Source organism: Mobula hypostoma, chromosome 5 (genome assembly GCF_963921235.1).
Source record: "Mobula hypostoma chromosome 5, sMobHyp1.1, whole genome shotgun sequence".
NCBI lineage: Eukaryota > Metazoa > Chordata > Chondrichthyes > Myliobatiformes > Myliobatidae > Mobula > Mobula hypostoma.
In genome coordinates, this window is record NC_086101.1 from 79,710,320 (window position 1) to 79,737,949 (window position 27,630).

General features: G+C 41.5%; 1 protein-coding gene across 2 annotated transcripts in view; it reads right to left on the reverse strand.

The window, feature by feature from the left end:
- LOC134346848 (activin receptor type-2A-like) overlaps positions 1–27,630 on the reverse strand; it is a 150,377-nt gene that overhangs the window by 20,424 nt on the left and 102,323 nt on the right. Inside the window, exons 5-9 of one of the 2 annotated variants that reach the window (XM_063048598.1) lie at positions 8,520–8,543; positions 7,257–7,400; positions 6,978–7,121; positions 3,622–3,767; positions 2,841–2,955 (exon numbers count right to left, since the gene is read on the reverse strand). In XM_063048598.1, coding sequence (XP_062904668.1) covers positions 2,841–2,955; positions 3,622–3,767; positions 6,978–7,121; positions 7,257–7,400; positions 8,520–8,543 — 573 coding nt within the window. The remainder of the gene's footprint in view (positions 1–2,840; positions 2,956–3,621; positions 3,768–6,977; positions 7,122–7,256; positions 7,401–8,519; positions 8,544–27,630) is intronic. The other variant, XM_063048599.1, reaches the window with a different exon arrangement.

Consider the following 27,630-nt stretch of genomic DNA (forward strand, 5'->3'; position numbering starts at 1 on the left):
TGTGCCTGTTGGTAAAAATGGGTTTCATTTTTTGCAAGTTGGTTTTGGCAATGGCAATTCTTCTTTTTATTTCTACTTTACTTCTAGCATCTTGTGATATAAAGCTACCAAGGTAATTAAAGCTGGTCTTTTGTTCAATCACTTGGTTACCGATGTACAATTGGCAGTTGGGAGTATCCTGCTGTTTAGATATTACCATACATTTCTTCTTCTTTTTTTATACAGTTGATGGTTAGACCAAAATCTGCATTTGTTTGTACTACTTTGTCTAGGAGGATTTGTAGGTCTTCTGCAGCACTTGCTATTCCGGTGGTATTGTCTGCACATCTTATATTGTTGACGTTAACAATCTAGATCTTCTATTTCTCTGAGAATCATTTTGCTCTAGCTATTAAATAATTCCGGTGAGGTAATGCATCCTATCTAACTCCTCTTTGAATTTTAGTCCAACAGCTTATATTATCATCAATTTTTACCGCCACCGTTTGATTCCAATATAAATTTTGAAGCAGTTCTTGGTCCCTTCTGTCTATGTTTAGTTTAGTGAGAATTTGAAATAATTCTTCACGTTGCATTTTGTTGAATGCTTTAGTGAAATTAATAAAACATAAAAAGACATCATTTTGATACTGAACTGCTCTTTCTGAAAGCATTCGTAGTATGAAAATTGCGTTCCTAGTTCCTCTATCCTCAATAAACCCATATTGCAGTTTAGAAGTTTCTGGCCTTAACTTATTTTTAATTTGACTCAGAACAATTCTCAACAAAATCTTTATTATGTGACTCATAAGACTGATTGTTCTAGAATTTTCACAGTCAATAGTTCCAGGAATTTTTGGCAGAGTTATAAACACTGATTTCAAGAGATTGCCAGGCAATACACCAGACTCATAAATGCCATTAAACAGTTCAAAAAGAATATCTATGCCCAGATCTTCTAGGGCTTGCATCATTTCCACTGAAATGTCTACATCAGAGAGGAGATATAGAGCCTGAAGACACACACAATGTTGCAGGAACAGCTTTTTCACCTTCCATTTCTGAATGGACAATGAAGCCATGTACACTACCTCACCATTTTTTTTGGTTCTCTTTTTACATTACCTATTCTGTAAATGTAGACACACATACATAGAGAGCTGTGTAAAAGTCTTAGGCACATATAGGATGCCCAAAACTTTTGAACAGTACTGCAGTAATTTTATGTATTGCACTGTACTGTCATCACAAAAAAAGTCATGACGTATGTGAGTGATGATAAACCTGATTCTGATATGGGTCTCTATTGTGGACTCAGAGTGGGAAAGAAGACAGAGAAAAGGGGAAGGGAGAGGGAAGGGGATCAGGAAGCACTAGAGAGACATTCTGTAATGATTAATAAATCAATTTTTTGGAATCAGATGACCTTGCCTGGAGTCTTAGGGCTGGTATGTACACCTGTGCCATCCCTGTCCTGGCACTCCTTCTCTGCCACCTGTTCCACACCCCTCCCAATGTGTACCACCCTCACCATTCCCATCATTTGCTCCTGCCAGATTTGCAAACTTGCTCTCAGTTTCATATTAACAAATACAGCACTGTCTAAAAGTCTCAGGCACCCTAGCTACATATATATGTGCCCAAGATTTCTGCACAATACTGTATTTTTAATGTAATTTATAGTTTTTTTAAAATTATGTATTGCACTATACTGCTGCTACAAAACAAATTTCACGGCATAAGCCAGTGATATTAAAGGTGATTCTAATTATGAATCAAATTCACCTCCCATTAGGTACATACCACCAGGCTCTAGGACAACTTCTATTCTGTAATTGTGAGAACAGCCCCTAATACGATAAGATGCACTTTTGACCTCATTATCAACCTAGTAAAGTAAAACCTCGCACCAAACTGCCTGCCTGCACTGCACTTTATTTGTAACTCAACAATTTATTCTGCACTTCGTCATTGCTTTCCATTGTACAACCTCAATGAAATGGAATGGTCTATATAATTGCATACTAAACAAAAATTTTGTACTGTACCTTGTTGCAAGTGACATCTTTAACCAAAAATTTATGATTTTAAACTGAAATTAAGATCTTAAACTGAAATTTAAGATTTCAAAGTTCAAAGCAAATTTATTATCAAAGTACATATATGTCACCGTATGATCCCTGAGGTTCATTACCTTGTGGGTATACTCCATAAATCCAATAACCATAACAGTATCAATGAAAGACCACACCAACTGAGAGTACAAGCAGTGTACAAAAGACAACAAACTGTGCAAATAGAAAAAAAGAACAAAGTAATACTAATAAATCAATAAGCATTAAATAAATAAGTCCTTGAATGTGAGTCCATAGGTTGTGGGAACATTTCAGTGATAGGGCAAGTGAAATTGACTGAGGTTATCCCCTCTACTTCAAGAGCCTGATGGTTGTGGGGTAGTAATTGTTCCTGAACCTGGTGGTGTGAGTCTTGAGGCTCCTGCACCTTCCTGATGGCAATAGTGAGAAGAGAGCATGACCTGGATTGTGGGGACCCCTGATGATGGATTCTGCTTTCCTATGACAACACTCCATGTAGGTGTGTTCAACCATGGGGAGGCCTTTGCTCGTGATGGACTGGGCCATATCAACTACTTTTTGTAGGATTTTCCATTGAAGGGCATTGTATTTCCATACCAGGCTGTGATGCAGGCTGGTATGCATGTGCGTGGTATTTTGTACCAAATTCATCGTATTTGTAATTCCTTTAAAAATATCTAAGGTACAAGTAACACACACAAAATAGTTTTTTAAAAAATATATCAAGAGAAAATCTTGACTAAATCATGCTTTAGCAACTCATACCTGGCCATGTGTATCACCTGCTGACTTCCCAGCTTCAAATCTCAAAGCTAAACCAAAATCTCCTATACAGGCAGTGAGATTGTTTTTCAGCAGCACATTTTTACTCTTGAAGTCCCTGTTCAGACAAGAAATACACACTCCTCAATATAGATACAGATTATAGATCTAAGTCAGTTCATTTACAATGCATAATTTAAAAAAAAATTAGTAACTTGCACTGGTAACTGAAGCAGCCATTTCATACACTGCAAAATCAATGACCAGCTGAAATTTGTTTCTTTTTGGAAAATAAATGTTAGCCAGAATTAATTTTGCGTAATGCCATAATGTCCATCTAGGTCCTAAACCTTTTAGAATCAGTTCTAAGGGGTCTTTTTTGTACTGTGTCAGTTAATGATAACGCGATTATAAAATAGAAAATCTAGATCTATGGTCAAAATCTGCAACATTTGGAAGTATAAGCTTGTAACTCAGAGGTAAGCATGCAGCTAGGTAAAAAAACAGGTAAAGAATAATGGCAGCTCAACAAGAACAAAATTTCATATATCACTCAGCACAGGAACAGGCCCGCTGGCCGAAATGGTTCATGCCAATCACAGCATCCTTCCTGCTCGTCCCAGTTGCCTGTGTTCAGTCCATAATCTGCCAAACCCTTCCTCTCTATGTGGCTATCTAAATGCATCTTGAATTGTCAGAATGTTCCATTCTGGACCAGAGTCTAAATTCAACTGCTTATTTAATGAACCTTAAAAGAAGTTATATAAACTTCCATGGATCATACCTATGAGCAATGGCTGGCTTATGTCCATCTTTTAAACCAGGTTTATCTTCGTGAAGATAAGCTAGTCCTCTTGCCATGCTCTCAGCAATATGACACAGTTCATTCCAGGAAACTACATTGGCCTTCAGATAGTCTGTCAGAGAACCCTGAAAGGAAGATGAGGAAAAACAATTTTGGAAGGATCCACATAAAAGGAATTTAAGAACTATAAATAGAACTATGAAACTAGCAGGAAATGTGTTATTTTGTTTCCTTAACTCAAGTATTGGAAATCTGAAACAAAACTAAATATTCTGGAAGTACTCTGGCTATATCTGTGGAGAGAGAACCAGAAGTTAACATTTCAGTCAGTCACTCAGAACGAGTGAAATGTGTGTGCCATTAATAGAGATAAAGAATCACACAGCATTGAAACAATTAGTCTGTGCTGACCAATTTGTCTACCTGAGTTCGCCCCTCTTGTCTTAAGTTGGCCCATATTCCAATTAAACTTTATCCATTTATCTGTATAAATGTCTTTTAAATGTTTTAACTATACCCTTTTAAAAACCTGCCCCTCGGATCCCTTTTTAATTCTCTTCCCCTAGTCTGTGAAACAGACTGAGGCCATTCACCTTAACTGTACCTTTTATGATTTTATATACTTCCATTGTCACTCCTCAGCCTCGTATGCTCCAGGAAAGAGAAGTCCCAGCTCATCTAGCCTCTTCTCATAACTCAAATTCTCTAAACCCAGTGACATTTTTGTGAATCCAACTTAAAAAAGTTCTCAGCACCTCCCCATTTAGGTTTCCCCTAACAGAATCATTCCTAAGTTCACAGGCCAAAAGCTAACTACTAAGTTTATCCAATTCTGCCTTATAATCAAATATAAATTTCCAAATTTTGTGTAAAAAAATTAATCACCTCACTCTCCATCAGTGATCGAAAAGTATACCCAAGCCATACAGACTACTTTCTATGCATGTATGATAAAAGATCCCAATCATTCATGAAACAACTATTCTAGTTTAGCTCCAGAGCAACTCTCCTTCCAATAGAAAATATCTTACTTCCAGCAGACACACCATTAAACATTTAAAACATAAGACGCAAGCCCACAAGTGTTGGGGTTACAGTGTTTCCATAATATTAGACCACTATTGATAAAAAGGTAGAGGAAGGAAATTCAAAATAAATAATAAATCACACAAGTTGAACATCAAGGAGAGCTTCAGATTTGGATGCAAAAGACAACACGTGCCACTGTACACATTCTGCAAAGTCAGCTTTAGGTTAAATTTGGCGTTCAAATTCATTTGCACACACTTAAAATCTTCCATAGATCAATGAAATAAAATCAGTTTATATTATCTCTTTGCTTTCAAATATATTCCTTGATATATGTAAATGTGGTAACAATGCCAGTGTGAGTAATACAAAGAACTGAACAAAGAATATATGAGGAACTACACTAGCTTTACTGGAAAAGTTAATTTCTTAGTAAATGTTAAATCTTGCCAAATCCATTAATGCCCTCATTTTAAAAAGTGTTGAATTTTAACAACTTTTCACCTGGGCTTCTAACAGACTGAACAGAAACTTGCCTTTGTAACAGAGACAGCTTGTACTTCAAATTTTGCAAACTTTTGATGTGTTTACTATACTTGTACAATTTCAACCTAGGAACAACTAGGAACATCTGAAAAGAAACTTATTCTTCCTGAGCTATATTTTAAACATGGCCACCTGCCTATTAAAATATGATCCAGAAGCCAAATCTATAGGATTTGATAGGAAATGATAGGATGCAGAAGTGGGCTGAGAAGTGGCAGATGGAATTCAACCCGGACAAGTGTGAGGTGGTACACTTTGGAAGGACAAACTCCAAGGCAGAGTACAAAGTAAATGGCAGGATACTTGGTAGTGTGGAGGAGCAGAGGGATTTCGGGGTACATGTCCACAGATCCCTGAAAGTTGCCTCACAGGTAGATAGGGTAGTTAAGAAAGCTTATGGGGTGTTAGCTTTCATAAGTCAAGGGATAGAGTTTAAGAGTCGTGAGGTAATGATGCAGTTCTATAAAACTCTGGTTAGGCCACACTTGGGAGTACTGTGTCCATTTCTGGTCGCCTCACTATAGGAAGGATGTGGAAACATTGGAAAGGGTACAGAGGAGATTTACCAGGATGCTGCCTGGTTTAGAGAGTATGCATTATGATCAGAGATTAAGGGAGCTAGGGCTTTACTCTTTGGAGAGAAGGAGGATGAGAGGAGACATGATAGAGATATACAAGATATTAAGAGGAATAGATAGCGTGGATAACCAGCGCCTCTTCCCCAGGGCACCACTGCTCAATACAAGAAGACATGGCTTTAAGGTAAGGGGTGAGAAGTTCAAGGGGGATATTAGAGGAAGGATTTTTACTCAGAGAGTGGTTGGTGCTTGGAATGCACTGCCTGAGTCAGTGGTGGAGGCAGATACACTAGTGAAAGGTATATGGAGGAATTTAAGGTGGGGGGTTATATGGGAGGCAGGGTTTGAGGGTCGGCACAACATTGTGGGCTGAAAGGCCTGTACTGTGCTGTACTATTCTATGTTCTATGTTACTATTTTTTGTTTAGCGTTTTCCATCAGTTAATTGTAAAATTGACGAGCTTTTAAGCTATGTATATGGGAAGTTTTATCTGTTACCAACTTTGTTCTGACCAACTTGGCAAGCACCCTGATCTATTTTATATTGTCTGGAGTAAATACAGCAATGGTGCTGGTAAGGTTAAAATTATTTTTGTGGTGGCTAAGCAGACAAAATCAAATTTCAAATAGCACCAAATCCCAAGGCACAATATCCTACATGTACTTCATTCTCATTAACTGTACATTTCTCTTAATCATATTTGAGGTTTTTGAAGTTTAGGCTTGATTACAGCTCACTTATCAGAATAATGAAATGAAACTCATGATTAAGAAAAATAACAAGTCAGTGCCAAGATTCATTTAGTCATGGAAATAACAACATAATTAAATCAAACAGTAAAAAATGTTGCTGATTTAAATAAACTCATCTATTTTAATCTGAAGCTTCAAATTGATTTTGCTGTAGATCTTTATTCACTTTGTTGAAAGCAATCTTTAAAAGAGCTAATATGATCAGAATAATCCGTCACCACTTTTAATGCATCAAATCACCAGCTTACTCGAGCAAACAAGAATAAGCCGAATAAAGATGCTCATCTATTTTAAAATCACTGTTTTGTCCAGAACAAATTCAGTACTAGTGCTGGAAGGGGTAAGGATATTTTAGTGGCGATTCAGCCCAAAAAAATTCAAATTCTGAAGAATCAGACAAAAGAAGTTTCCTTAAACACAAAACTTTACCTTTTCATGAAATGATGTTATTAACCACAACTCCACATCAATATTTGAACCTCTTTTCTCTGCCCCAATGAAGTGCAAAATATTTTCATGGTTCATTCCCGGTACAGAGTATATTTCATATTCATTTTGCCAGGACTGTCTATCCTACAATAAACAGAAACACCATAGCATTACAAAATATTGCTGAGAAATTAATCAAACAAGCAAAAGGTAAATATTGCTGAAAAGTGATTGCCCATCTCCCTAATATGCGGGAAGTGAATAATAAAAGCACTGTACCTGAGCTGGGAATATTTTAACTGCCACATACTCATTAAGCAGCTGAGCCTTCCAGACACAACCAAAGCGCCCTCTAGCCTTGACCTCTAGTAACTGCAAAGGCTTTAGACCAAGCAATGGAGAGGGTGGTATTGGCCCCGGGTCCTACAAAGTAAGATTTCAATATAGTTTGAGCAGCAGATTTCACCTGAAAGCATTAAAGCTGAGAAAAACAAACATGAAAATTCATCTAATAAATTTCAGATTTCTGCTTCATATTATTTGAATGTGAAAAAATAACATTTAATAATTATGAATACCTCACTGATTTTTTTAAACAGAAATCCAATATAAATATTTTCAGTTCAACAAGGTCATGCTAGCAATTAATATTTACTACAGTTCATCTAACTTACATTGTGTTTTCTCTAGTGAAGGTTACATTCAAGAACTGAACTAAAAGTGACATTTTAAATTGCAAATACTTAAAATATTATGCAATTTTATTATTTTCAGAAATCAAGGGTTCACCACAGTACATTAAATTGGTCCTAAGAAATGATAAAACAGACTAGAAATTTTCCATGCTGTATTTATTTTGAGGAATGAAGCTAAAGATATGAGATAGTATTTTACAGTAAAAACCTGAATGAATGTACTGGAAAATATCCACACAAAACCTGTTAAGCAGTTTTCAGGACTTTGGCTATCTCATTAAAAGTGAGCCAACCAGAACAGAAGGAATTATTATACAATTCAAACTTTATTGCAGAACAATCCAATAATTCAAGTTAATGGAAAGCTTTACAACAAATCTCAAAGATCTAATCAATTAAAATCAAACATAACAAATTATTGTATTCTCTAACATGTTCAACATGTTATGGTCAATGCAGAAAAGTTGGAAAAAAACTCAGCAAAATATGACTAAAGTAATTTTCGCATGGCAGAAACTTTTAAAAAAAATATGGGCAATGCACAGCATTTTATTGCATGCTCTAATTTCTGTCTAGTACGGCATTAATTACTGCAACTGTTAAATTAATATCTACTAATTAAACAATCAAAAATGTTTTCAAAACTGTAGTAGAGGTTAAAGTGTATGTAATTCAGCTGCTGAAAGAAACATTGCAACATTATAAACAAGTTTATTAAATACTATTTTTTCTTTATTAAAATCCATATTAGCATTTCATGCAGAGAATGGTTTCATGCAGAACTACCTTTTAAAAAAATTAGTGAGATATAAAAAGTGAATGCTGCAATGGTTCCAAGTTACCTTACCTCTATCTCTATATGAAAGGCATGCTTGAGAAAAGAAAAGCAAAAGAAATTACCATTTGGAGAAAGCATGAAGCTGAAACAGATAAAAGTAGTTTGAGCAAATGATGAATGTTCTGGATGGCCACGTGATATTGATATGTTTACTATCAATGCCTATTTAGATTCAGTACCTGGCACAAGCAAATATGCAGACCCATTTTAAATATTTTAAACTTCTAATCATGCTATAATATTGTTAAAAGCTGCCCCAGTATTACGTACTATAGTGGACAGAAACACTCTCTGAAGTGCCAGAATTAACAGAAGTACCTAATCATTTCTGGAAGTTAGCTTTACTAGCAGATTTTAAGGTTGAAATAGTTAAACAAATTAAACTTTACCCAAACAGAAATAAAATTGCAGCACTAAATTGTGACTGTATTGGAAATTTAGTAATGCTGATTTCATACTGTTTAAATTTCATGAAATATGATTCACAAGTGATAACTACACTTTTTTTTGGTGACTCCAAAAGTAAAATGTGCAACTGAATTACTGGCACAAACAAGTGGTTGCCAGATTAATAGTCACAGTTGTGAGTGAAAACCATCTCAGTGGAAATGACATGAGCAAAAACAAAATGATCTAAGTGTTCACAAAATTTAAAGAGCATACAAAAAGGAAGCCCAGGTCAAAACCTTCATGTTGAGAGATCCTGTAACACTTTATTAACTGACTGGTGCTAATCCTTTATCTTTAAGAAACTAATGTATATTTCTGATGTGTCTTCACACAATTAGTTGGAATGCAAAGTTGGTATTTCAGCAACCAATTTCAACTAGCCTGACTTAGTAACAAATTTCTCTTAAAGAATTTGTCAATTGATTGCAACCAACATTTTTATATCAACCACTCTCACAACCTGAATATTGTTGGTGCGACAAAATTTATTGCCATCTTCCAGCAATCTTGATTTTAAATTGCTAATTAAAAGATCCCTTCAAACGCCAGTTGAATGTCAACCATCCTGGTGTGAACATGTAGAACAGGCCAAATTAGGATAACTGTAAGAAGATTAAAGACCTAACTTTGTTTTTATTACAATCCACTTAGTCACTTTTACTGATGCCAAACGAGATGGAATTCAACTGCTCATATAGCTGTACTACAGAACCAACATACCATGGATGTTGGAATGACCCTAGTTGGAAGATGTCATTCCTAAAGTTTCAAACATTAGGAAGGACCTCCCAGCCTGGGGACCGGGGACCGGGGACCCTCTACTTAATAGTATTGGTCTATGGCATAAAAAAGGTTGGGAACCCCTGCTCTAACATGAAGATGGCAGAGAACACGATGATGGCTTTCTCATTAGCCTCTCATTAGAGATGGTCATTATCTTATACAATAGTGCCGAATTATGTTTTTTTTAAATGCCACAATAGATCAGAAAGGGTCATGAGGTTCCATTAAATGCAGATCCGCATTGTTTTACTCTTAAGGGGCTGAAAATGAAATTCTATATTGTACAATCATCAGCTAATGTCCCTACTTTTGACCTTGACGTGGAATTGGCACTTAGTGCATTACTGTGATATTCTGGTGCTGCTGCAACTTATTTTCTGCTACTTATCTATTTAATACTGTTTTTCTATTACTGTCTTGTTTTTATCCACTGCTTTATTTAATTGCCTGAGAGGAAGCCAAACAGAGTTTCATCGTACCTATGCATAATGACAATAAAGATCATTCAATTCAATGAAACAGCTGGAGATCACTGGGCCTGAGATACTACCTGCTGCAATGTCTTGAGGCCTGGTCAATGGACACTAACATCCACAACCATCTTCCTTTGTGTTAATCATGAGAACACGACTCACTCATTTAGTTTGACCAAGGCTTCCTGATGTCATAATCAGTCTTAACAATTTAACCAATTTCCCTAGGGATCAATAAAGTATGACTATGACAATGACTATGACATCCTGTTAACTTAACATCCTCTGGAATTCAACTTCTTGGTCCTGGTAAAACTCTGACAAGGCAAGGGCTACCAGGGAAGTGCCACTTCGTAGTAGAGTTGATGACATTTTGTTACTTTGCTGATGAGAGAGAATTTCAGAGTGCAGAAGAAATTCACCGGGGTGCTTCCTGAGGTGGAATACTTCAGTTATAAAGAAGGACTAGATAAGATCGTTTTCTCTGCACCATGGAAAACAAACTCAGAGTGGGGACCTGATTGAAGGATATAGGTATGGTGTATTTTAAGAAGCTTTTCTCCAAAGCAAAGACATCTAAAAGAGGGTACAGATTCAAAGCAAAGGGTAGGAAGTTTAGAGGTGACCCAAAGATGATTATTTTTTGATTCAGGGGTGGCTATAATCTGGAATGCACTACTTTAGAGGGGAATGGAGTTCAACACTCTTATAATATTTAAGTACCTGGATGAGTACTTAAATCACTGAGAGTTGGAACATGGATAGGTATTGATTATTACCAGGAAAATGATGAGCTGAAGGGAGTTATGTTTCTCTGCTCTACGACTGCATTATTAAAACATAGTCAACAAATGTTGATATTACATGTCAATGATTTGGATCATAGATCTGATGGCTTTGCGGCCGTTTGTGGATGATACAAAGGCAGGTGGAGGGGCAGGGAGTAGTGAGGTAGTCTGCAGCAGGATTTAGACAGGTTAAGCGAATGGGCAAAGAAGTGACAGATAGAATATAGTGTAGGGAAGTGTATGTCATACACTTTGGTAGAAGGAATAAAGGCAAAGACTATTTACTAAACAGGGAGAAAATTCAAAAATCAAAGGTGCAAAGGGACTTGGAAGTCCTTATGCATGATTCCCAAAAGGTTAACTTGCAGATTGAGTTGGTTGTAAAGAAAGCAAGTGCAATGTTAGCATTCATTTCAAAAGGACTAGAAAATGTAATAATGAGGTTAAAGATATAATGCTGAGGCTTTACAAGACATTGGTCAGACTGCACTTGGGAGTACCGTGAGCAATTTTGGACCCCTTATCCAAGAAAGGATGTGTTAGCATTGGAGAGGGTCCAGAGGAGGTTCACGAGAATGATCCCAAGAATGAAATGGTAAGTGAATGAGGAGTGTTTGATGGCTCTGGGCCTGTACTCACTGTAACTTTGAAGAATTATAGCGAATTTTATTGAAACCTATCAAATACTGAAAGGCCTAGACAGAGTGGATGTGGAGAGGATGTTTCCTGTAGTGGGCAAGTTGAGGACCACAGACACAGCCTTAGAATAGAAGGGCCTCCCTTTAGAACCAGGATAAGGAGGATCTCTTCAGCCAGAGGGTGGTGAACCTTTGGTGCTCTAGTTCTGTGTGCCTCAGGGCTGGAGATAGATATTTGCCTGGATTTTTCCTCACCAACTAATTAATATTAAATTTAATTCTTCTTAAATGACTGTGCTATAGATGTTTTTGGGTCATCTTTCTTAAGAGTATTTCTCTGTCCAATATTTTTGGAAAATTTGTAAAGTGTGAAAGAATTACAACTTTTATCCCTGCTTGCAGTTGGATTATTTACAGTTACTTCTTGAACAGGATATTTGCATCACACTTACTTGCGGAAGGACAGGGTGTACACAGCCAAAGGCGAGTGCTTCCCAAGGCACAATAACTCAGGCAATCAATGGGTTTAACTATATGATGTTTAAGAGAGCTGATTTTATCTTCACCCTAAAACTCCGAAGAAATGCCAATGCAGAACTTGCAGTTGTGGGTGTACTTTGCAGTTTGAACTGAATCACTGAGAATAACATTTCAGGTCCAATCTACAAACGTCTGTACATCATTCAGCTACAAATAACAGGAATTCTGCAGATGCTGGAAATTCAAGCAACACACATCAAAGTTGCTGGTGAACGCAGCAGGCCAAGCAGCATCCGTAGGAAGAGGTACAGTCGACGTTTCAGGCCGAGACCCTTCGTCAGGACTAACTGAAGGAAGAGTGAATAAGGGACTTGAAAGTTGGAGGGGGAGGGGGAGATCCAAAATGATAGGAGAAGACAGGAGGGGGAGGGATAGAGCCAAGAGCTGGACAGGTGATAGGCAAAAGGGGATACGAGAGGATCATGGGACAGGAGGTCCGGGAAGAAAGACGGGGGGGGGGTGACCCAGAGGATGGGCAAGAGATATATTCAGAGGAACAGAGGGAGAAAAAGGAGAGTGAGAGAAAGAATGTGTGCATAAAAACGAGTAACAGATGGGGTACGAGGGGGAGGTGGGGCCTTAGCGGAAGTTAGAGAAGTCGATGTTCATGCCATCAGGTTGGAGGCTACCCAGACGGAATATAAGGTGTTGTTCCTCCAACCTGAGTGTGGCTTCATCTTTACAGTAGAGGAGGCCGAGGAGGACATGTCAGAATGGGAATGGGATGTGGAATTAAAATGTGTGGCCACTGGGAGATCCTGCTTTCTCTGGCAGACAGAGCGTAGATGTTCAGCAAAGCGGTCTCCCAGTCTGCGTCGGGTCTCGTCAATATATAAAAGGCCACATCGGGAGCACCAGACGCAGTATATCACCCCAGCCGACTCACAGGTGAAGTGTTGCCTCACCTGCAAGGACTGTTTGGGGCCCTGAATGGTGGTAAGGGAGGAAGTGTAAGGGCATGTGTAGCACTTGTTCAGCTTACATGGATAAGTGCCAGGAGGGAGATCAGTGGGGAGGGATGGGGGGGACGAATGGACAAGGGAGTTGCGTAGGGAGCGATCCGTGCGGAATGCAGAGAGAGGCGGGGAGGGAAAGATGTGCTTAGTGGTGGGATCCCGTTGGAGGTGGCGGAAGTTACGGAGAATAATATGTTGGACCCGGAGGCTGGTGGGGTGGTAGTTGAGGACCAGGGGAACCCTATTCCTAGTGGGGTGGCGGGAGGATGGAGTGAGAGCAGATGTACCTGAAATGGGGGAGATGCGTTTAAGAGCAGAGTTGATAGTGGAGGAAGGGAAGCCCCTTTCTTTAAAAAAGGAAGACATCTCCCTCGTCCTAGAATGAAAAGCCTCATCCTGAGAGCAGATGCGGCGGAGATGGAGGAATTGCGAGAAGGGGATGGCGTTTTTGCGAGAGACAGGGTGAGAAGAGGAATAGTCCAGATAGCTGTGAGAGTCAGTAGGCTTATAGTAGACATCAGTGGATAAGCTGTCTCCAGAGACAGAGACAGAAAGATCTAGAAGGGGGAGGGAGGTGTCGGAAATGGACCAGGTAAACTTGAGGGCAGGGTGAAAGTTGGAGGCAAAGTTAATAAAGTCAACGAGTTCTGCATGTGTGCAGGAAGCAGCGCCAATGCAGTCAAACCCCAACCCTCCCCTCTCCATTGACACCCCCAGCCTCCCCCCTCCCCCCTCTGATCCCAGCTCTCAACCGTGCCGGGTCTTTACCATCCCCTCCGACCTTCAACTGTCGGAGGCAGAACGCTCTGTTCTCAGTAAGGGCCTCACCTTTGTCCCCCTTCGCCCACACCTCAGCGAGTTCCGTGTTCGCCACGATGCAGAACTTTTCTTCCGCCGTCTCCGTCTCCGAGCCTACTTCTTCGGCAAGGACTCTTCCACCCCCACCGACGACCCCTTCTCCCGTCTTCAACCCTCCTCTTCTTCATGGACATCCCGCTCTGGTCTTCTGCCTGCTCTGGATCTCTTTATCGCTAACTGCCGACGGGACAGCAACCGTCTCGACTTCACTGCGCCTTGTCCCCATTCCAACCTCACTCCTTCGGGACACTCTGCTCTCCACTCCCTCCGCACTAATCCTAACCTTATTATTAAACCCGCTGATAAGGGGGGTGCTGTTGTCGTCTGGTGTACTGACCTCTACCTTGCCAAGGCACAGCGACAACTCGCGGATACCTCCTCTTATTTACCCCTTGATCGTGACCCCACTAAGGAGCACCAGGCCATTGTCTCCCACACCATCACCAACTTCATCTGCTCAGGGGATCGCCCATCCACTGCTACCAACCTTATAGTTCCCACACCCCGCACTTCCCGTTTCTACCTCCTACCCAAGATCCACAAACCTGCCTGTCCTGGCAGACCTATTGTCTCAGCTTGCTCCTGCCCCACCGAACTCGTTTCTGCATACCTCGACACGGTTTTATCCCCCCTTGTTCAATCCCTTCCTACCTATGTTTGTGACACTTCTCACGCTCTTAAACTTTTCGATGATTTTAAGTTCCCTGGCCCCCACTGCTTTATTTTCACCATGGATGTCCAGTCCTTATATACTTCCATTCCCCCATCAGGAAGGTCTCAAAGCTCTACGCTTCTTTTTGGATTCCAGACCTAATCAGTTCCCCTCTACCACCAGTCTGCTTCGTCTAGCGGAATTAGTCCTTACTCTTAATAATTTCTCCTTTGGCTCCTCCCACTTCCTCCAAACTAAAGGTGTAGCTATGGGCACCAGTATGGGTCCGAGCTATGCCTGCCTTTTTGTTGGCTTTGTGGAACAATCTATGTTCCGTGCCTATTCTGGTATCTGTCCCCCACTTTTCCTTCGCTACATCGACGACTGCATTGGCGCTGCTTCCTGCACACATGCAGAACTCGTTGACTTTATTAACTTTGCCTCCAACTTTCACCCTGCCTTCAAGTTTACCTGTCCATTTCCGACACCTCCCTCCCCTTTCTAGATCTTTCTGTCTCTGTCTCTGGAGACAGCTTATCCACTGATGTCTACTATAAGCCTACTGACTCTCACAGCTATCTGGACTATTCCTCTTCTCACCCTGTCTCTTGCAAAAACGCCATCCCCTTCTCACAATTCCTCCACCGCATCTGCTCTCAGGATGAGGCTTTTCATTCTAGGACGAGGGAGGTGTCTCCCTTTTTTAAAGAAAGGGGCTTCCCTTCCTCCACTATCAACTCTGCTCTTAAACGCATCTCCCCCATTTCAGGTACATCTGCTCTCACTCCATCCTCTCGCCACCCCACTAGGAATAGGGTTCCCCTGGTCCTCACCTACCACCCCACCAGCCTCTGGGTCCAACATATTATTCTCCGTAACTTCCGCCACCTCCAACGGGATCCCACAACTAAGCACATCTTTCCCTCCCCGCCTCTCTCTGCATTCCGCACGGATCGCTCCCTACACAACTCCCTTGTCCATTCGTCCCCCCCATCCCTCCCCACTGATCTCCCTCCTGGCACTTATCTGTGTAAGCTGAACAAGTGCTACACATGCCCTTACACTTCCTCCCTTACCACCATTCAGGGCCCCAGACAGTCCTTCCAGGTGAGGCAACACTTCACCTCTGAGTCGACTGGGGTGATATACTGCGTCCGGTGCTCCCGATGTGGCCTTTTATATATTGACGAGACCCGACGCAGACTGGGAGACCGCTTTGCTGAACATCTACGCTTTGTCTGCCAGAGAAAGCAGGATCTCCCAGTGGCCACACATTTTAATTCCACATCCCATTCCCATTCTGACATGTCCTCCTCGGCCTCCTCTACTGTGGAGATGAAGCCACACTCAGGTTGGAGGAACAACACCTTATATTCCGTCTGGGTAGCCTCCAACCTGATGGCATGAACATCGACTTCTCTAACTTCCGCTAAGGCCCCACCTCCCCCTCGTACCCCATCTGTTACTCATTTTTATGCACACATTCTTTCTCTCACTCTCCTTTTTCTCCCTCTGTCCCTCTGAATATACCTCTTGCCCATCCTCTGGGTCCCCGCCCCCTCCCCCCGTCTTTCTTCCCGGACCTCCTGTCCCATGATCCTCTCGTATCCCCTTTTGCCTATCACCTGTCCAGCTCTTGGCTCTATCCCTCACCTGCCTGTCTTCTCCTATCATTTTGGATCTCCCCCTCCCCCTCCAACTTTCAAATCCCTTACTCACTCTTCCTTCAGTTAGTCGTGACGAAGGGTCTCGGCCTGAAACGTCGACTGCACCTCTTCCTACAGATGCTGCTTGGCCTGCTGCGTTCACCAGCAACTTTGATGTGTGTTGATTCAGCTACAAATATCCTTTAAATATATGTAAGTGTCATCGGTATCCAATAGGGCATACCTCACCTATTTAATGGATTACCAAAACACAACAGGCAGAGAAAGCACAGGATTTGTAAGTGTAGGAGCCCCTGGGATGGGAATCTCATTGAAACCTATCAAATACTGAAAAGCCTAGATAGAGTGGCCATAGAGAGGAAGCTTCCTGTAGTGGGGGAATCTTAGACCAGAAGGCACAGCCTCAGAATAGAAGGACGTCCCTTTAGAAGAGAATGAAGAAGAATTTCTTTAGCCAGAGAGTGGTGAATCTGTAGACTTCATTGCCACAGGCATCTGTGGAGGCCAAGTCATTGGGTATAATTAAAGTGGACTCGATGGGCTGAACGTCTTAACTCTCCTCCTATGCCTTATGGTCTTATCAAACTTTAGATCTTTCTTTGATGCTTGCTTATGCCAAGCAGTATCTACATAGTATGTACACAGACTGTCCAACGTATCATAGCACAACTGGAGGTGTGGTTGTGAATGATGTGAATTGGACATCATTTCTTTCATACATGGTTTCAGGTTCATCTTCCCAATATTAGTAGAAACCACAAATATTTATGTAATTATATCTATGTAAATACTGTATATGGAGGAATATACATCATATACACGCAGAGCAGATCAGCTTCATTAAATTTGGCAGGGCATGGCCCAAGGGCCTGTTGTACTTTGCTCTATGACGGTAAACTAAGGCAAGGGCGGATCCCAATCAAAAAGTCACCTTATTTTAAAAGATACAAGCAAAATTATAAGTGAGATTTCAAGTTTTTGTTACTTTCTATTTCACTTTTAAGAGAAGTCCTACCATGCTGTAATGCATCAATGACTTTTCCCAGCAGCCTTGTAATCCTGACTGGCTCCAAACTCAAGCAAAGTCGTGCCTTCCTTGCATCACCCATGCCCCTTCCATGCTTAATGGTACTAACCTTGCCCTTTTCTCTATGCTGAAGAAATACCAGATGTATTTAAGAATCCATCACTACTTCCACCAATCACACTAGCTATCTTCTACTCATAGAATAACACCAACAAAAATCCTCTAAATGTGTATGCAAACAAATTGGTTTCTTTGGAATGGCAGTAGTTGATCACTGTCTAGTATTAAAGGTAAATGGCTCATCCTGTCCAATTTAGCAGCTTAAGTTGAAATTAAAGTCTATGACATTTAATTTGAAAAATGAACACTTCAACACAAATCATATACAAATTGATTGTATAAAAAATAACCAAGAGGAAAATCTAAGCTATAACAACTTTAGACGAATGTTACACAAAGTTAGCCAGAAGAAAATTTTATGGTAATATTAAATAATATAGGATTTTGTTTTAAAGCAAATTGAGGCATTGCAAATTAAAGGAAAGAACCAAACCCCATAGTAATCCAAACTGTATGATAAACTTGTTTTGCAAATGTAGTTCTAAGCAAAGGGAGGGTGAGCACCCAGAAGATGTGGTACATAGTGCTACCAAAGACATAGGTAGAAAAAGGGAGGATGTCTTGAAAACAGAATACAGGGAGTTAGGAAGGAAGTTGAGAAGCAAGACCTCAAGGGTAGTAATCTTGGAATTGTTGTCTGTGCCACATGACAATGAGGATAGCAATAGAATGAGGTGGCACTTAACTGCCTGGCTGAAGAATTGGAGTAAGGGGCAGGCATTCAGATTTTTGGATCATTGGGACCACTTCTGGGGCAGGTATGACCTGTACGAAAGGGACGGGTTGCACTTGAATCCAAGGGGGACCAATATCCTTTGGGCAGGTTTCATAGTTGTTGGGAGTGGTTAAAAAAAGTAATAGGGGGAGGGATGGGAACCAGTATGGTAGAGCTGAGGATGAGCCAGCAGGTTTACAAGCAGATGATGGGTGTAATGTGAATGTAAGGAAGGACAAGCCAATGATTGGGTACAAATGCAGACAGAGTAAAGAGTTAAATTGTACCACTGAGGCAAAATTCAAAAGGGCGAAGAATGCAAGACTTAAGTACTGTATTTAAATACATAGTACAAGTGCACATTCCTTTATCCGAAGTTCTGAAATCCAAAAAGCTTTGAAAACCGAAGTTTTTTTTGCCAACAGCTGACGACACTCAGGTGTGACGTGGCAGCACTAGCAGAGGCCGCCAGACGTCAGTTCTGGCTCAGCACTCGTACTGGTTACACGTGCATTTGCTGTTCGCTGATATTTTGTGTTCACTGTTGACTTTGTGTTTAATTTCACTGTGAAAATGTCAAAAAAAGCTGCAGATACCCCTATGGGCTACAGTGAGAAAAAGAGAAGGAAGCATCTATCATTATCAATAATGCAGAAAGTGGAGTTATTGCAGAAGCTTGATCGTGGTGTGTCTGTGCGGCGTCTTACTGAAGAAAATAGTGTCGGGACTACCACTGTATACTATTTAAATAAACAGAAAGACAAGTTGCTGAAGTTTTATAGTGACAACAACGTTCTACATTTATTCCAATAAGTCATTTACCATGTGTTTGATTCGGTTCGTTTGAAGCTGTATATTTTTATGTTTTTGTTGGAAATAAATTTTTTCTTGTCATTATTCCCTAAACAATACAGTATAACAACTATTTACATAGCATTTACATTGTATTAGGTATTATGAGTAACCTAGAGATGATTTAAAGTATAGGGGAGGATGTGCGCAGGTCCGGAGCTCCGCCACCTCCTAAAGTCCACCGCACTGAGACAGGTTAAATAAGGGACTTGAGCATACGTGTTTTTGGTATCGGAGGGGGGGTGTCTGAAATCGGAAAAATTCTGAATTCCGAAATGCAACTGGCCCCAAGGATTTCGGATAAGGGATTGTGGACCTGTATTCAGAATAAGGTGGCTGAACTTGTGGCACAATTGAAGACTGGTTGGTATGGCGTTCTGAGCACCACTGAGTCGTGGCTGAAAGAAGGTCAAAGTTGTGAGCTTTAAGCCAAAGGATATATTTTGTATCGAAAGGACAGGCAGGAAGGCATAGACAGTGGTGTGCCTCTGTTGGCAAGAGATGGAACTACATCCTTAGAAAGAGGTGACATAAGGTCAGAGAATGTCGAATCTTTGTGGGTGGAATTATGAAACTGTAAGGTTAAAAAACATTTTGGGAATCATATATAGGCCTCTAAACAGCGGCCAAGATGTGGGGTTGAGATTGCAAAGGGAGCTGGAAAGGGCATTTAATAAGGGTAATGTCACAATTGTAATGGGAGACTTCAATATGCAATGGAAAATCAGGTTGGTGTCGGATCGCAAGAGAGGGAATTTGTTAAATGTCTACGAGATGGCTTTTTAGAGCAGCTTGTGCTTGAGCATAATTGGGGAAAAACCATTTAGATTATGCGTTGTGTAATAATCCAGATATTATTGGGGGCTTAAGGTAAAGGGACCCTTACGAGACTGATCATAATATAATTGAATTCATACTGCAATTTAAGAGAGAGAAGCACAAGTCAGATGTATTAGTATCGCTATGGAATAAAGGGGATTACAGTAGAGCAGAGATGGCTGAAGTTTCTGGGAATAATTTACAATGCACAGGATAGTCATATCCCACAGAAGTAGTTCTCAAATGGTAGGGGTAGGCAACCATAGCTGACAAGGGAAGTTAAAGACTGCATAAAAACCAAGGAAAGAGCATGTAATGTAGCAAAAGGGAGTGGGAAGTTGGATGATTGGGAAGTTTTTAAAAATCCAACAAAAAGCAACTAAAAAAAGCCACAAGGTTAAAGATGAAATACAAGGGCAAACTAGCCAATAATATAAAGCAGGATACCAGAAGTGTTTTCAATTATATAAAGAGTAAAAGGGAGGTGACAGTTGATATTGGACCACTGGAAAATGATACTGGTGAAATAGTAATGGGGAAAAAAGGAAATGGCAGATGAACTTATTAAGTACTTTGCATCAGTCTCCACTGTGGAAGACACCAGCAGTGTGCCAGAGGTCTGTGAGCATCAGGGATCAGGACTGAGTGCCATCCTATTACAAAGGAAAAAGTGCAAGGCAAACTCAAAGGGCTGAAGAACATAAGAACATGAGCAATAGGAGTAGAAGGCCATATGGCTCGTCAAGCCTGCTCTACTGTTCAATATCATGGCTGATTTGGTCACGGAGCTGGATAAGTCACCTGGACCAGATGGACTACATCCTAGAGTTCTGAAATACGTTTGTAGGTTGCTGAAGAGATAGCAGATGCATTGGTTATGATCTTTCAAGAATCACTTCATTCTGGCACGGTTTAAGAGGACTGGACAATTGCAAATATCACTCCACTCAGTAAGAAGCGAGGAAGACAAAAGGAAATTATAGGTCAGTTAGCCTAACGTCAGTGGTTGGGAAAATGTTGGAGTCCATTATTATGGATGAAGTTTTGAGGTACTTGGAGACCAATGATAAAATAAGTGAAAGTCAGCACAGTTTCTGTAAAGGGAAACCTTGCCTGACAAATCTGTTAGAGTTCTTTGAGGAAGTGTAGGTTGGACAAAGGAGAGGAAGTGGATGTCATTTACTTGGGTTTTCAGAAGGCACTTGATAAGGTGCCACAAGAGACTGCTTAAGAAGATAAAATCCTATGGTGTTACAGGAAGGATACATGTTGGAAGAGGCAGGAAGAGGGATGAGGTCCTGAAGTGTGAGTTTCAGGAACTAGGCAGAAGGCTGAAGAACAGGACCTCAACGGTGGCGCTCTCAGGATTGCTGCCAGTGCTACATGACAGTGAGGGTAAGAATTGGAAGAGATGGCAGTTGAATGCGTGGCTGAGGAGTTGGTGCAGGGGGCAGGGTTTTAGATTTTTGGATCATTTGGATCTCTTCTGGGGAAGCTGGGACCTGTACAGATTGGATGGGTTGCACCTGAACTCAAGGGGGAGCAATATCCTTGCAGGTAGATTTGCTAGCATGGCTTGGGAGGGTTTAAACTCGGGATCCGGAGCGATAGAGCAGTGAAAGAAGTGCATGGAGTAAAGCCAGATCTAACATACAGAGGGGCTTTGAGGAAAGAGAAGCAGAATAAAGGGTGTAAAGGTAGGAAGGTAGAAGGGCTAAAGTGCGTGTACTTCACTGCAAGAAGCATCAGGAACAAAGGTGATGAACTGAGAGCTTGGATACATACATGGAATTATGATGTAGTGGCTATTACAGAGACTTGGCTGGCACCAGGGCAGGAACCAATTCTGAATATTCCTGGATTTCAGTGTTTTAAAAGGGATAGAGAGGGGGGTAAAAGGGGAGGAGGGGTGGCATTACTGGTCAGGGATACTATTACAGACATCCAACCTCTCCCGGAAGTTCTGGGAGTCTCCCGCATATTAATAGCGGCTCCCTGATGCCAGCAAATTATATACAATGTCCTGGAAACCAATTTTTTTGAGAGCGCAAGAGAGAGGGAGAGAGTGAGAGAGCGCACAAGAGCGACCACGAGAGAGCGAGAGCGCGCGCGCCATGGCAGAGTGTTCCAAGAAAAGAAAATATAAAACGTACGTCACCCCAGACTACCCTAAAGTGTACCCCTGCCTAATAGGGATCAAAAATAATGACAGTGTTGCTCGCTGCACTGTTTGCAACAGTGACTTTTCTATTGCCCACGGTGGGTTAAGACTGTAAAAGACATGTTGAGGTGAGTTTAACAGGTGTCATTCGTTCATTAGCATAGCTAACGTTATTTAAACTAGCTGGCTAGCAGCTAAGGAGCTACTCAATTGCAGACACCCCATCTCTCCCGGAAGTTCCGGGAGTCTCCCGCAAATTGATGGTGCTATCTCACTGAAATGAGTTTTTGCAGGGTGGGATGTCTGCTATTACAGCTACAGAAAGGGTGGGTAATGTAGTAGGATCCTCTTGTGAGTCAGTATGGGTAGAAGTCAGGAACAGGAAGGGAGCAATTACTCTATTGGGAGTATTCCATAGGCGCCCCCCCCCCCCCCGGTAGCAGCAGAGACACAGAGGAGCAGACTGGGAGGCAGATTTTGCAAAGGTGCAAAAATAACAGGGTTGTTATCATGCGTGACTTTAACTTCCCTAATATTGATTGGCACCTGATTAGTTCCAAGGGCTTGGATGGGGCAGAGTTTGTTAAGTGGGTCCAGGATGGATTCCTGTCACAGTATGTTGACAGGCCGACTAGGAGGAATGCCATACTAGATCTAGTATTAGGTAATGAACCGGGTCAGGTCATAGGTCCTCATTGAATACTTCTCTTCGGTATTCACCAATGAGAGGGAACTTGATGGTGAGGACAATATGAGTGAGGTTGATGTTCTGGAGCATGTTGATATTAAGGGAGAGGAGGTGTTGGAGTTGTTAAAATACATTAGGACAGATAAGTCCCCGGGGCCTCATGGAATATTCCCCAGGCTGCTCCACGAGGCGAGGGAAGAGACTGCTGAGCCTCTGGCTAGGATCTTTATGTCCTCGTTGTCCACAGGAATGGTACTGGAGGATTGGAGGGAGGTGAATGTTGTCCCTTTGTTCAAAAAAGGTAGTAGGGATAGTCTGGGTAATTATAGACCAGTGAGCCTTACGTCTGTGGTGGGAAAGCTGCTGGAAAAGATTCTTAGAGATAGGATCTATGGGCATTTAGAAAATCATGGTCTGATCAGGGACAGTCAGCATGGCTTTGTGAAGGGCAGATCGTGTCTAACAAGCCTGATAAGAGTTTTTTGAGGAGGTGACCAGGCATACAGATCAGGGGTCCCCAACCTTTTTTGCACTGCAGACCGGTTTAATATTGACAATATTCTTGCGGACCGGCCGACCGGGGGCGGGGTAGGGTTGCCAACGAACAAGAGTAGCAGTCAAATGTGTTGTTTACCCAAAAGACTACAATGACCATGAAACCTTGCGCGGGCACAAATGCGCATGCGCGTCGTGACCTGCCGATTTCCCCCCCCCCACCCCAAGCAAGTCCTTTTTGGCGATTCTGTTCGTGGGAGTGGGTGTTAGTCACTACCGGAATATAGGTGATAAGTAGGTAATACACCCAATTTTGTTTCTAAAAGGGTTTATCTAACGAATTTAATATTAAACACACAGCGCATATTTTCCTCGCATGAGTACAGTGATAAGTCAATTATCAGGGGAGCTTGAAGTGTTGAATGAACTTCCAGTAGAAGTGGTAGAGGCAGGTTCGATATTATCATTAAAGAAAAATTGAATAGGTATATGGACAGGAAAGGAATGGAGGGTTATGGGCTGAGTGCAGGTCGGCGGGACTAGGTGAGAGTAGCGTTCGGCACGGACTAGAAGGGCAGAGATCGTCCGTTTCCATGCTGTAATTGTTATATGGTTATATAGGTCACTTATAAGTCAATAGCATCATAACATTTTAAGTAATATTTGGATATTGAACGCACAGCACATATTTTCCCCGTATGAATATATAAAATTATTGCAACACACCAATATCGCTGAATCAGTGGAAGTCCTGGGCTTGTTTCCCTGCAACAACACCGTCCTATCGAGGGGTGATGGGAGACATCGATACTCGAAGGGTGTGCCTTATGTCCAGTCTATTCCGCAATATAGTTTTTGTTGCATTCATTGCAGAAAACTCCGCTTAGCAGAAAAATGTTGGAAATGAAAGCAACGTTTTCAGTGCTTTCGTGGCTATCTCAGGATATTCAGCCTTGACTTTGATCCAAAATGCCGACGGAGATGTGATGTCAAACATACTTTTCAGCCCGTCGTCATTTGCAAGCTCGAGGAGTTCATCGCCTTCCCGCTCTGACACGGATGACGTGCGGGTCATGACCTCGCATGCGTAATGGCTGATCAGTGGCCGTGACAGGGAATGAGGTGCAGCTGACCAAATCATATCGCTTCCTCGCGGCCCGGTAGCGCATGCTCTGCGGCCCGGTGGTTGGAGACCGCTGATATAGATGAGGGTAGTGCAGTGGTTGTGATCTACATGGATTTTAGTAAGGCATTTGACAAGGTTCCACACGGTAGGCTTATTCAGAAAGTCAGAAGACATGGGATCCAGGGAAGTTTGGCCAGGAGGATCAGAATGGGCTTGCCTGCAGAAGGCAGAGGGTCGTGGTGGAGGGAGTACATTCAGATTGGAGGGTTGTGACTAGTGGTGTCCCACAAGGATCTGTTCTGGGACCTCTACTTTTCGTGATTTTTATTAACGACCTGGATGTAGGGATAGAAGGGTGGGTTGGCAAGTTTGCAGACGACACAAAGGTTGGTGGTGTTGTAGTTAGTGTAGAGGATTGTCAAAGACTGCAGAGAGACATAGACATTGATAGGTTGCAGAGGTGGGCTGAGAAGTGGCAGACGGAGTTCAACCCGGAGAAGTGTGAGGTGGTACACTTTGGAAGACAAACTCCAAGGCAGAGTACAAAGTAAATGGCAGGATACTTGGTAGTGTGGAGGAGCAGAGGGATCTGGGGGTACATGGCCATAGATCCCTGAAAGTTGCCTCACAGGTAGATAGGGTAGTTAAGAAAGCTTATGGGGTGTCAGCATTCATAAGTCAAGGAATAGAGTTTAAAAGTTGCGAGGTAATGATGTGGCTCTATAAAACTCTGGTTAGGCCACACTTGGAGTACTGTGTCTAGTTCTGGTCATCTGACTATAGGAAGGATGTGGAAGCATTGGAAAGGGTACAGAGGAGATTTACCAGGATGCTGCCTGGTTTAGAGATTATGGATTATGATCAGAGATTAAGAGAGCTAGGGCTTTACTCTTTGGAGAGAAGGAGGATGAGAGGAGACATGATAGAGGTATACAAGATATTAAGAGGAATAGATAGCGTGGATAGCCAGCGCCTCTTCCCCAGGGCACCACTGCTCAACACAAGGGGACATGCCTTTAAGGTAAGGGGTGGGAAGTTCAAGGGGCATATTAGAGGAAGGTTTTCTTACTCAGGGAGTGGTTGGTGCATGGAATGCACTGCCTGAGTCAGTGGTGGAGGCAGATACATGAGTGAAATTTAAGAGACTACTAGACAGGTATATGGAGGAATTTAAGGTGGGGGGGGGGAGTTATATAGGAGGCAGTGTTTCAGGGTCAGCACAACAATGTGGGCCGAAGGGCGTGTACTGTGTTGTACTATTCTATGTTCTATACTGGCATGGACAGCAGAATGGCTGACAGGTAGAAGGCAGCAAGTGGGAATAAAAGGGGCCTTTTCTGGCTGGATGCTGGTGACTACTGGTGTTCCTCTGAGGTCAGTATTGGGACTGCTACTTTTCACATTGTTGTGATTTAGAAAGTGGAATTGATAGCTCTATGGCAATGTTTGCAGATGATACGAAGATAAGTGGAAGGGTCAGTAGTGCTGAGGAAGCAATGTGATAGCAGAAGGACTTAGAAAAATTGGAAGAATGGGCAAAATATCGGCAGATGGAATACAATATTGGGAAATGTATGACAACGTATTTTGGTAAAAGGAACAAAAGTACAGGCTGTTATCTAAATGGAGAGAAAATTCAAACATCAGAGATGCAGAGGGACTTCGGAATTCTCATGCAAGACTCCCAGAAGGTTAATTTATAGGTTTAGTCTGTGATCAAGAAGGCAAACATAATGTTGCCATTCATTTCGAGGGGAATAGCATATAAAAACAAGGAGATAATGCTGAGGCTTTATAAGACACTGGTCAGGCCGCACTTGGAGTACTGTCAATAGTTTTGGGCTCTATATCGCAAAAAGGATGTGCTATCATTTGACAGATGAGGTTCACGAGGTGATTCCAGCAATAAAGGAGTTAGCATACGAGGAACGTTTAGCAGTTTTGGGCCTGGACTCACTGGAATTTAGAAGAATGTGGTGGTGGGGGTGCGGGGTGATCTCACTGAAACCTGCTGAATGATGAAAGGCCTAGATAAGGTGGATGTGTACAGGATGTTTCCTATGGTGGGGGTGTCAGAACTAGAGGGCACAGCATCAAAATTGAGGGTGACCCTTTAGAACATAGGTAAGGAGGAACTTATTTAGCCAGAGAGTAGTGAATCTGTGGTATGCTCTGTCACAGACAGCTGTGCAGGCCAAGTCCATAGGTATATTTAAAGCAAAAATTGATAGTTTTCCTGATTGATTAGGGCATCAAAGGTTATGGCGAGAAAGCAGGTGTATGGGATTGAGTGGAATCCAGGATTAGCCTTGATGGAATGGTGAAGCAGACTCAATGGGCTGAATGGCCTAATTCTGCTTCTATGTTTTATGGTCTGTGGTCTAAGTCAAATAAATATACCCTTATGAACAGCAGATGGCAGTAACACCTTACAATGTTAATCTTAATTTGCATATTAGTGACCACATTCTGGGAATTTCACACAAGGTAAACACAAAAGCATCTATCATTTTAAGATCACATTTTATCCATCCATTTCAAAAGCTTCCAACAAAACATTGATAGAACTTTCTTTTAGAACTGCCAAAAAAACCTACTATTCAAATTTAAGTTGAAATTCGGATCTCCATTTCCAATTTTTAAATGAATCAGTATCAGTTCTGCTGTCTTTGCTTTTTAGTGGCACAAGTACCATAATTACGATTTACATGGCACAGATCCCATAAAGGAGCAAACAAGAGTTAAAAGACAAGAAAAATGATGAATATGTAGGTCTAGTATATGAACACATTAATGTTTACCTGTGCCAGACAACCTATTATTACCAAAAAAATGTCCTTTCTGCTCTACATTTTGGGAAGAAATAAATTCAGCTTTTGACTAATGAGAGTTTTTTTGAGATCAGCAGAATGGTCATTAACCATTTTAATATAAATTCAAACAATTCCGTGAGATTCCACTACCAGATGCATCTTCCCCTCTAGCATTCCAAAGTCTTCATTCTTTTAGATTCCTCGGTTTGCCCTGCTACCTCCATCAACTATTCCCCTTCTCACAGTGTTTGCCCATGAAAAAGCATTAGGTGATACAGTTTCCTTCTGGAGACCCAAATAATCCTTCCAGGTAACAGTAATTTGCCTCTACTTCTTCCCATATCGTGTATGACATTTGCTGAACACAATATTACAGAAACAAAAAGCAGAATGGATGAGTGCTTTGCATAGCAGCTGCACTGTAAGACCCAGAGCTTCTTGTTGCCTGTCACTTTAATTGTCCGATCTACTTCGACTCCTGTGTTCTGGTCTCCTACAC